Source organism: Oncorhynchus gorbuscha, unplaced genomic scaffold, assembly GCF_021184085.1.
Source record: "Oncorhynchus gorbuscha isolate QuinsamMale2020 ecotype Even-year unplaced genomic scaffold, OgorEven_v1.0 Un_scaffold_383, whole genome shotgun sequence".
Taxonomy (NCBI): domain Eukaryota; kingdom Metazoa; phylum Chordata; class Actinopteri; order Salmoniformes; family Salmonidae; genus Oncorhynchus; species Oncorhynchus gorbuscha.
In genome coordinates this window covers 439630-452129 of record NW_025745232.1, presented here as the reverse complement: position 1 = coordinate 452129, position 12500 = coordinate 439630, and the positions used below count along the sequence as shown (strand labels likewise).

General features: G+C 42.2%; 1 protein-coding gene across 5 annotated transcripts in view; it reads right to left on the bottom strand.

Moving 5' to 3' along the window:
- The window catches only part of LOC124018038 (adhesion G protein-coupled receptor L3-like), a 177300-nt gene that overhangs the window by 16121 nt on the left and 148679 nt on the right, over window positions 1–12500 (bottom strand). For all 5 annotated transcript variants that reach the window (XM_046333298.1, XM_046333294.1, XM_046333296.1 and 2 more), the window contains 2 exons: window positions 6878–6944; window positions 3756–3847 (listed from right to left, as the gene is read on the bottom strand). In XM_046333298.1, coding sequence (XP_046189254.1) covers window positions 3756–3847; window positions 6878–6944 — 159 coding nt within the window. The remainder of the gene's footprint in view (window positions 1–3755; window positions 3848–6877; window positions 6945–12500) is intronic.

Sequence of the window (12500 nt, the reverse complement as noted above, 5' to 3'; positions counted from 1 at the left end):
TTTAGACCAGGGACTATAGGGAAATCTATTCCCTACATAGTGCACTACTTTAGACCAGGGACTATAGGGAAATCTATTCCCTACATAGTGCACTACTTTAGACCAGGGACTACAGGGAAATCTATTCCCTACATAGTGCACTACTTTAGACCAGGGACTATAGGGAAATCTATTCCCTACATAGTGCACTACTTTAGACCAGGGACTATAGGGCAACCTATGTCCTATATAGTACACTACTTTAGACCAGGGACTATAGGGCAACCTATGTCCTATATAGTATCCCAACCCCCCCTCTCTTATCCCAACCCCCCTCTCTTATCCCAACCCCCTCTCTGTCTCTATCTAATCCCCTCTGGTCTCTTATCCCCCCCTCTCTGTCTCTATCTAATCCCCTCTGGTCTCTTATCCCAACCCCCCTCTCTGTCTCTATCTAATCCACTCTGGTCTCTTATCCCAACCCCCCTCTGTCTCTATCTAATCCCCTCTGGTCTCTTATCCCAACCCCCCTCTCTGTCTCTATCTAATCCCCTCTGGTCTCTTATCCCACCCCCCTCTCTGTCTCTATCTAATCCCCTCTGGTCTCTTATCCCCCTCTCCAACCCCCCTCTGTCTCTATCTAATCCCCTCTCGGTCCCCCCCTCTAACCCCCTCTCTCTGTCTCTATCTAATCCCCTCTGGTCTCTTATCCCAACCCCCCTCTGTCTCTATCTAATCCCCTCTCGGTCTCTCTCCAACCCCCCTCTCTGTCTCTATCTAATCCCTCTGGTCTCTTATCCCAACCCCCCTCTGTCTCTATCTAATCCCCTCTGGTCTCTTATCCCCCCCCCCCTGTCTCTGTTCCCCTCTGGTCTCTTATCCCAACCCCCCTCTCTGTTCCCCTCTGGTCTCTTATCCCCCCCCTCTCTGTTCCCCTCTGGTCTCTTATCCCCCCCCCCTCTCTGTTCCCCTCTGGTCTCTTATCCCCCCCCTCTCTGTTCCCCTCTGGTCTCTTATCCCCCTTATCCCCCTTTGTTCCCCTCTGGTCTCTTATCCCCCCCCTCTCTGTTCCCCTCTGGTCTCTTATCCCCCCCCCTCTGTTCCTCTGTTCCCCTCTGGTCTCTTATCCCCCCTCTCTGTTCCCCTCTGGTCTCTTATCCCCCCCCTCTCTGTTCCCCTCTGGTCTCTTATCCCCCCTCTCTGTTCCCCTCTGGTCTCTTATCCCCCCCCCTCTCTGTCTCTATCTAATCCCCTCTGGTCTCTTATCCCAACCCTCAGTCTCAGACATATTGTTTGAGTTCAACTAAGCCCTTTGACAGGCACACTCTGCCAATAGAGTTCTGACTGGATTGTAGTCAGAGTTCTAACAGGCAACTGCAGTCATTACACAGTCACTCTGTACCAAATGGTACCCTGGTCCCTATATAGTGCACTACGTAGGGAATAGAGTGCCATAAGGGCTCTGGTCTAAAGTAGTGCACTACGTAGGGAATAGGGTGCCATAGGGCTCTGGTCTAAAGTAGTGCACTACGTAGGGAATAGGGTGCCATAGGGCTCTGGTCTAAAGTAGTGCACTATATAGGGAATAGGGTTCTATAGGGCTCTGGTCTAAAGTAGTGCACTACGTAGGGAATAGGGTTCTATAGGGCTCTGGTCTAAAGTAGTGCACTACGTAGGGAATAGGGTTCTATAGGGCTCTGGTCTAAAGTAGTGCACTATAAAGGGAATAGAATAATGACATAGTAACTAAATAATGACATAGATACTAAATAATGACATAGTGAATGGGGGACATAATGACATAGTAACTAAATAATGACATAGTGAATGGGGGACATAATGACATAGTAACTAAATAATGACATAGTGAATGGGGGACATAATGACATAGTAACTAAATAATGACATAGTGAATGGTGGACATAATGACATAGTAACTAAATAATGACATAGATACTAAATAATGACATAGTGAATGGGGGACATAATGACATAGTAACTAAATAATAACATAGTGAATGGTGGACATAATGACATAGTATCTAAATAATGACATAGTGACTAAATAATGACATAGTGACATAGTGACTACATAATGACATAATGTCATAGTGACTAAATAATGACATAGATACTAAATAATGACATAGTGAATGGGGGACATAATGACATAGTAACTAAATAATGACATAGTGAATGGTGGACATAATGACATAGTATCTAAATAATGACATAATGTCATAGTGACTAAATAATGACATAATGACATGGTGACTAAATAATGACATAGTGACTAAATAATGACATAGTGACATAGTGACTACATAATGACATAATGACATAGTGACTAAATAATGACATAGTGACTAAATAATGACATAATGACATAGTGACTAAATAATGACATAGTGACTAAATAATGACATAGTGACTAAATAATGACATAGTGACTAAATAATGACATAGTGACTAAATAATGACATAATGACATAGTGACTAAATAATGACATAGTGACTAAATAATGACATAGTGACTAAATAATGACATAATGACATAGTGACTAAATAATGACATAGTGACTAAATAATGACATAGTGACTAAATAATGACATAATGACATAGTGACATAATGACATAGTGACATAGTGACATAATGACATAATGACATAATGACATAATGACATAGTGACTAAATAATGACATAGTGACTAAATAATGACATAGTGACTAAATAATGACATAATGACATAGTGACTAAATAATGACATAATGACATAGTGACTAAATAATGACATAGTGACTAAATAATGACATAGTGACTAAATAATGACATAATGACATAGTGACTAAATAATGACATAGTGACTAAATAATGACATAGTGACTAAATAATGACATAATGACATAGTGACATAATGACATAGTGACATAATGACATAGTGACATAGTGACATAGTGACATAATGACATAATGACATAGTGACTAAATAATGACATAATGACATGGTGACTAAATAATGACATAATGACATGGTGACTAAATAATGACATAATGACATAGTGACTAAATAATGACATAATGACATAGTGACTAAATAATGACATAATGACATAGTGACATAGTGACTAAATAATGACATAATGACATAATGACATAATGACTAAATAATGACATAATGACATAGTAATGACTAAATAATGACATAATGACATAGTGACTAAATAATGACATAATGACATAATAAATGAAAATAATGACATAATGACATAGTGACATAGTGACTAAATAATGACATAATGACATAATGACATAGTGACATAGTGACTAAATAATGACATAATGACATAGTGACATAGTGACTAAATAATGACATAATGACATAGTGACTAAATAATGACATAATGACATAGTGACTAAATAATGACATAGTGACATAGTGACTAAATAATGACATAATGACATAGTGACATAGTGACTAAATAATGACATAGTAACTAAATAATGACATAATGACATAGTGACTAAATAATGACATAATGACATAGTGACTAAATAATGACATAATGACATAATGACATAATGACATAGTGACTAAATAATGACATAATGACATAGTGACATAGTGACATAGTGACTAAATAATGACATAATGACATAGTGACTAAATAATGACATAGTGACTAAATAATGACATTATTACAAGTGACTAAAGCATGAACACACACACACACGCAGACATGTGTACATGCAAAACACAGACACACACAGACTTACTTGATGTTGTCCAGGCACCCAGAGTCTGGTTTGAGGATGGCTGTATGGTGGAACATCTTATAGAGGGCGATACCCAGGAAGATGACGTTCAGCTGAAACACACACACACACACACACACACACACACACACACACACACACACACACACACACACACACACACACACACACACACACACACACACACACACACACACACACACACACACACACACACACACACACACACACACACACACACACACACACACACACACACACACACACACACGTCAGGATTTCAACATTGAATGGCATGATACATAGCTTGTCTATGAGACGGTATAATATCATTTCAATGACCTCCTGCATATCTCCATGTATTTACTAGTCAGGATTGAGGGAAACATGAGCAAAGTACAGAGAGATCCTTGATGAAAACCTGCTCCAAAGTGCTCAGGGCCACAGACTGGGGTGAAGTTCCACCTTCCAACAGGACAACAACCCTAAGCACACAGCCAAGACAACACAGGAGTGGCTTCGAGACAAGTCTCTTGAGTTTCCCAGCCAGAGCCCGGACTTGAACCCGATCGAACATCTCTGGAGAGATCTGAACAGAGCTGTGCAGCGACGCTCCCCATCCAACCTGACAGAGCTTGAGAGGATCTGCAGAGAAGAATGGGAGAAACTCCCCAAATACAGGTGTGCCAAGCTGGTAGCGTCATACCCAAGAAGACTCAAGGCTGTAATCACTGGCAAAGGTGCTTCAACAAAGTAAAGGGTCTGAATACTTATGAGAATACTGAATATGAAATATGAAAATGTGATTTTTTAGTTTTTTGTGTGGATGTACGTACAATAAACATGTAAATAAACAGTAAATGTGATGAACCAATATATCCTATATTCAGCGGCCAGATTGTGAGATTGTACTTTGGGGGATTTTCATCAGGTCCTACAGATCACCCTACACGTTCTACACCTCTCTCTGGTTATATGTGTGTGTGTGTGTGTGTGTGTGTGTCTGAGAGTGTGTATGTGTGTGTGTGTGTGTGTGTGTATGAGTCTGTGTGTGTGTTTGTGTATGAGTCTCTGTGTGTGTGTGTGTTTGTGTGTATGCGTGTGTGTGTGTGTATGAGTCTGTGTGTGTGTGTGTATGTGTGTGTGTGTGTGTATATGAGTCTCTGTGTGTGTGTGTTTGTGTGTGTGTATGAGTCTGTGTGTGTCTGTCTGTGTGTGTGTGTCTGAGTGTGTGTATGTGTGTTTGTGTGTGTATGAGTCTGTGTGTGTGTGTGTGTGTGTGTGTGTGTATGTCTGTGTGTGTGTGTGTGTGTGTGTGTGTGTCTGTGTATGTGTGTCTGTGTATGTGTGTGTGTGTGTGTGTGTGTGTGTGTGTGTGTGTGTGTGTGTGTGTGTGTGTGTGTGTGCTTGCGTTCCTCCTACACATTCTGGCTGGCTGTCAGAGCTGGCCTTGGTGTTATCTCTGTGGTGAGTTTACTAGCACCAGGCAGCCCTGAATACAGACTGACATCCACCTAATTGGTTCAGTGTCATCTCATTATCTCCCTCTCTCTCTATATATATATATATAATATAATAATATATATATATATATATATATATATATATATATATATATATATATATATATGTCTGGCTCAAACAAAGCACAGCGGAACATTCTAGAACACCAGAAGTCCTGTGAACATTCCGCTGACAATGGAAGCTAAAGAACTTTTCTGAGAAAGAAGGAAGGAACTTTGGAAAGATGGATTCTAGGAATAGAACCGTATGATGGACATACTGCTGCTAACTAAGGCTTCGTCCCAAACGCCATCCTATTCACTACACACACCACTATGTTCTGTCATCCTATTCACTACACACACCACTATGTTCTGTCATCCTATTCACTACACACACCACTATGTTCTGTCATCCTATTCACTACACACACCACTATGTTCTGTCATCCTATTCACTACACACACCACTATGTTCTGTCATCCTATTCACTACACACACCACTATGTTCTGTCATCCTATTCACTACACACACCACTATGTTCTGTCATCCTATTCACTACACACACCACTATGTTCTGTCATCCTATTCACTACACACACCACTATGTTCTGTCATCCTATTCACTATACACACCACTATGTTCTGTGTTCTGTGTGCTACTGATGAAGAATTATTATGGACTTATAGAACCACATAACCAGAATTATTATGGACTTATAGAACCACAGAACCAGAATTATTATGGACTTATAGAACCACAGAACCAGAATTATTATGGACTTATAGAACCACAGAACCAGAATTATTATGGACTTATAGAACCACATAACCAGAATTATTATGGACTTATAGAACCACATAACCAGAATTATTATGTACTTATAGAACCACAGAACCAGAATTATTATGGACTTATAGAACCACATAACCAGAATTATTATGGACTTATAGAACCACAGAACCAGAATTATTATGGACTTATAGAACCACATAACCAGAATTATTATGGACTTATAGAACCACATAACCAGAATTATTATGGACTTATAGAACCACAGAACCAGAATTATTATGGACTTATAGAACCACATAACCAGAATTATTATGGACTTATAGAACCACAGAACCAGAATTATTATGGACTTATAGAACCACATAACCAGAATTATTATGGACTTATAGAACCACATAACCAGAATTATTATGGACTTATAGAACCACATAACCAGAATTATTATGTACTTATAGAACCACAGAACCAGAATTATTATGTACTTATAGAACCACAGAACCAGAATTATTATGGACTTATAGAACCATAGAACCAGAATTATTATGAAGGTATATAACCATAGTATCAGCTCTCTCTTCTTACAGTATAATAAAGTCCCTGCATACATTCACAGAGATAAAGCACTACTTAAAAGCAGTAAGCACTACTTAAAACCCAGTTCTTTTTCAAAGTAGGAATATACAGTGTGTGTGTGTGTGTGTGTGTGTGTGTGTGTGTGTGTGTGTGTGTGTGTGTGTGTGTGTGTGTGTGTGTGTGTGTGTGTGTGTGTGTGTGTGTGTGTGTGTGTGTGTGTGTGTGTGTGTGTGTGTGTGTGTGTCTTACCATTATTATGAGCGTGGCAGGGCCTATGAAACTCCATATAAAATATGTGTCCAACCGCAACCAACACCTGCAGAGAGAGAGGGGGGAGAGAGAGGGGGGGGGGGGCAGGGAGAGAGAGAGGGGGAGAAAGGAGGTTAGGGAGAGAGAGAGGGGGAGAGAAGGAGAGGGAGGGGTAGAGAGAGAGGGGGAGAGACAGAGAGAGAGAGCGAGCGAGAGATAGGGGGTTAAGGAGAGAGAGGGGGAGGAGAGAGAGAGAGAGAGAGAGGGGTTTGGGAGAGAGAGAGAGAGAGAGAGAGAGAGAGAGGGGGAGAGAGAGAGAGATGGGGTTAGGGAGAGAGAGGGGAGGGGGAGAGAGAGAGAGGGGAGAGAGAGAGAGGGAGAGACAGAGGGGGAGAGAGAGAGCGAGAGGAGAGAGGGGTTAGAGAGAGAGAGGGGGAGAGAGAGAGAGAGAGAGAGAGAGAGAGAGAGAGAGAGAGAGAGGAGAGACAGAGGGGGAGAGAGAGAGCGAGAGAGAGAGGGGGGTTAGGGAGAGAGAGAGGGGGAGAGAGAGAGGGGGAGAGGGAGAGAGAGAGAGAGATAACATAAATCAGACATGCCAAAAGCCCAGTAGTAAGCACGAGAGGGAACGAGGGAGAAGGATAGAGAGAGAGGGATAAAAAACATGCCTTATATACAGAGGGATAGAGAATGGTTGAGGATTTACCATAACCTGACAGGACAGAGAGAGAGATTGAATATACACACAGAACATACATAAGCCAGATGAGACAGACAGACAGACAGACAGACAGACAGACAGACAGACAGACAGACAGACAGACAGACAGACAGACAGACAGACAGACAGACAGACAGACAGACAGACAGACAGACAGACAGACAGACAGACAGACAGACAGACAGACAGACAGACAGACAGACAGACAGACAGACAGACAGACAGACAGACAGACAGACAGACAGACAGACAGACAGACAGACAGACAGACAGACAGACAGACAGACAGACAGACAGACAGACAGACAGACAGACAGACAGACAGACAGACAGACAGACAGACAGACAGACAGACAGACAGACAGACAGACAGACAGACAGACAGACAGACAGACAGACAGACAGACAGACAGACAGACAGACAGACAGACAGACAGACAGACAGACAGACAGACAGACAGACAGACATGACATCACTGCTATCTCCAGGTGTAGAGACATGACATCACTGCTATCTCCAGGTGTAGAGACATGACATCACTGCTATCTCCAGGTGTAGAGATATGACATCGCTGCTATCTCCAGGTGTATGACATCACTGCTATCTCCAGGTGTAGAGATATGACATCACTGCTATCTCCAGGTGTAGAGATATGACATCGCTGCTATCTCCAGGTGTAGAGATATGACATCACTGTTATCTCCAGGTGTAGAGATATGACATCGCTGCTATCTCCAGGTGTAGAGATATGACATCGCTGCTATCTCCAGATGTATGACATCACTGCTATCTCCAGGTGTAGAGATATGGCATCACTGCTATCTCCAGACATGGAGATATGACATCGCTGCTATCTCCAGACATAGAGATATGACATCGCTGCTATCTACAGGTGTAGAGATATGACATCACTGCTATCTCCAGACATGGAGATATGACATCACTGCTATCTCCAGACATGGAGATATGACATCGCTGCTATCTACTGGTGTAGAGATATGACATCGCTGCTATCTCCAGACATAGAGACATGACATCGCAGCTATCTCCAGGTGTAGAGATATGACATTGCTGCTATCTCCAGACGTAGAGATATGACATCGCTGCTATCTCCAGACATAGAGATATGACATCGCTGCTATCTCCAGGTGTATGACATCACTGCTATCTCCAGGTGTAGAGATATGACATCGCTGCTATCTCCAGGTGTAGAGATATGACATCGCTGCTATCTCCAGGTGTAGATATATGACATCACTGCTATCTCCAGGTGTAGAGATATGACATCACTGCTATCTCCAGGTGTAGAGATATGACATCGCTGCTATCTCCAGGTGTAGAGATATGACATCGCTGCTATCTCCAGGTGTATGACATCACTGCTATCTCCAGGTGTAGAGACATGACATCGCTGCTATCTCCAGGTGTATGACATCACTGCTATCTCCAGGTGTAGAGATATGACATCGCTGCTATCTCCAGGTGTATGACATCACTGCTATCTCCAGGTGTAGAGACATGACATCGCTGCTATCTCCAGGTGTAGAGATATGACATCGCCTAGATCTCCGTATGACATTGTAGAGTGTGTGTGTGTGTTTCTTTAAACAGTGAGTTATAGGTGCAACCCTCGCTAGCAGTATTTATGAAGTAGATAAATTACTGGGACAAGGTGAAAAGGACAAGAGCGTACGCGCGCACACACACACACACACACACACACACACACACACACACACACACACACACACACACACACACACACACACACACACACACACACACACACACACACACACACACACACACACACACACACACACACACACACACACACACACACACACACAAAGGTTATCAGACACATGGTATATTAAATAGCCCTCAATATCTGTACTTATCAATTCATCACAACACAAGGATGACTTTCTCTCTCTCTCTGTGTGTGTGTGTGTGTGTGTGTGTGTGTGTGTGTGTGTGTGTGTGTGTGTGTGTGTGTGTGTGTGTGTGTGTGTGTGTGTGTGTGTGTGTGTGTGTGTGTGTGTGTGTTAAGCTGGTTTAAATGGCCGACTGATTCACGACCTGTTAGTTGAATTATTCATCTTCCAATTTCTGCCACATTAGACAGAGCTCCATTATGGGTCTGGGCTGAGCCACTGTGACCTCCATAACGGCTCTAGCAGAGCTAGTGTCACATTTTATAATGGGCCCTGAATTAGACTCAGTGCGACTGGCCAGTCATTCTGGCTCCTAGCTGAGCCAGAATCACCTTTAGAATGGCCTCTCAATGAGAGTCAATGCGACTGGCCAATCAATCTGGGTCAGTTTCACCTTTTATAATGGGCCCTGAATGGGACTTAAGTGCGACTGGCCAGTCATTCCGGCTCCGCGCTGAGCCAGCGTCACTTTTTAGAATAGTACGAGTTTGTACAGCAACGTTCACAACATCATTAATGTGCTTCATTGGGGAGGGGGGGACATGTCCTCAGTCTCAGAGTAAAGGCTGCCACAGTAGATTGGGCTCCAGTGAGCCTGTTAGATCCAGTCTGCTACACTGACAGGTGGCGCCGGTGAAATTTCATACCTTGGTGATAAGGTAAGGACGGGGTGAGAGGGCTTTCCTCTGTGGGCACAGTTCTATTCCATCTAGTTCTATGGTACGGTTCTGGTACGGTTCTGTTCCACCTAGTTCTATGGTACTGTCCTGTTCCACCTAGTTCTATGGTACAGTTCTGTTCCACCTAGTTCTATGGTACAGTTCTATTCCACCTAGTTCTATGGTACAGTTCTGTTCCACCTAGTTCTATGGTACAGTTCTGTTCCACCTAGTTCTATGGTACAGTTCTGTTCCACCTAGTTCTATGGGTACAGTTCTGTTCCACCTAGTTCTATGGTACAGTTCTGTTTCACCTAGTCCTATGGTACAGTTCTGTTCCACCTAGTTCTATGGTACAGTTCTGTTCCACCTAGTTCTATGGTACAGTTCTGTTCCACCTAGTTCTATGGTACAGTTCTGTTCCTCCTAGTTCTATGGTACAGTTCTGTTCCACCTAGTTCTATGGTACAGTTCTGTTCCACCTAGTTCTATGGTTCTATGGTACAGTTCTGTTCCACCTAGTACAGTTCTGTTCCACCTAGTTCTATGGTTCTATGGTACAGTTCTGTTCCACCTAGTTCTACTATGGTACAGTTCTGTTCCACCTAGTTCTATGGTTCTAGGTTTCTGTTCCACCTAGTTCTATGGTACAGTTCTGTTCCACCTAGTTCTATGGTACAGTTCTGTTCCACCTAGTTCTATGGTACAGTTCTGTTCCATCTAGTTCTATGGTACAGTTCTGTTCCACCTAGTTCTATGTTTCTGTTCCACCTGTTCTATGGTACAGTTCTGTTCCACCTAGTTCTATGGTACAGTTCTGTTCCACCTAGTTCTATGGTACAGTTCTGTTCCACCTAGTTCTATGGTACAGTTCTGTTCCACCTAGTTCTATGGTACAGTTCTGTTCCACCTAGTTCTATGGTACAGTTCTGTTCCACCTAGTTCTATGGTACAGTTCTGTTCCACCTAGTTCTATGGTACAGTTCTGTTCCACCTAGTTCTATGGTACAGTTCTGTTCCACCTAGTTCTATGGTACAGTTCTGTTCCACCTAGTTCTATGGTACAGTTCTGTTCAAACCTAGTTCTATGGTACAGTTCTGTTCCATCTAGTTCTATGGTACAGTTCTGTTCCACCTAGTTCTATGGTACAGTTCTGTTCCACCTAGTTCTATGGTACAGTTCTGTTCCACCTAGTACTATGGTACAGTTCTGTTCCACCTAGTTCTATGGTACAGTTCTGTTTCACCTAGTCCTATGGTACAGTTCTGTTCCACCTAGTTCTATGGTACAGTTCTGTTCCATCTAGTTCTATGGTACAGTTCTGTTCCACCTAGTTCTATGGTACAGTTCTGTTCCACAGTTCTATGGTACAGTTCTGTTCCACCTAGTTCTATGGTACAGTTCTGTTCCACCTAGTTCTATGGCTCTATGGTACGGTTCTGTTCCACCTAGTTCTATGGTACAGTTCTGTTCCACCTAGTTCTATGGTACAGTTCTGTTCCACCTACAGTTCAGTTCTGTTCCACCTAGTTCTATGGTAGGGTTCTGTTCCACCTAGTTCTATGGTAGGGTTCTGTTCCACCTAGTTCTATGGTACGGTCTTTGTTGAGCTGAGCTCCACTGGAATTATTGATGAACTCTACTTTCCACCTAGGAATCTAGAACCTAATATTTAAATGAGGGATATTTGATCAAATATTGATATTGATCAAATATTGATCTGATGTGGAATCCTGCTTGGTGTTGCCTGACGGTTAAATGCTGCCGTGTGTGTGTGTTTGTGTGTGTGTGTGTGTGTGAGTACGTGTGATGGTCCTAGCCCACAAAGATACTATACTAAACAACTATACACCACTATACTATACTATTATTACATATCATACTATACTATACTTCACCACATCACTATATTATTATTATACTGTACTAAACTGCTATACAACTATACTATACTACTATACTATATTATACTAGTATTATATAAATATATATATTATACTATACAATAGCAGTATAGTGTGGTACTATAATACCATACTATACTACCCCACTATATTACTGTGATGTACCACTATACTATACTATACAAAACAATACTCTACTATATTATACTATATACCATACCATATCCACCCCCCTCTCCCTACTCACACTCTGTCTGTGTCTCTCCCTGCCCCCCCCCCTCCCTACTCACACTCTGTCTGTGCCGTAGCTCCTGTAGTCCACTATAATGGCTGGTTAAACATATCCCCCCTACTCACACTCTGTCTGTGCCGTAGCTCCTGTAGTCCACTATAATGGCTGGTT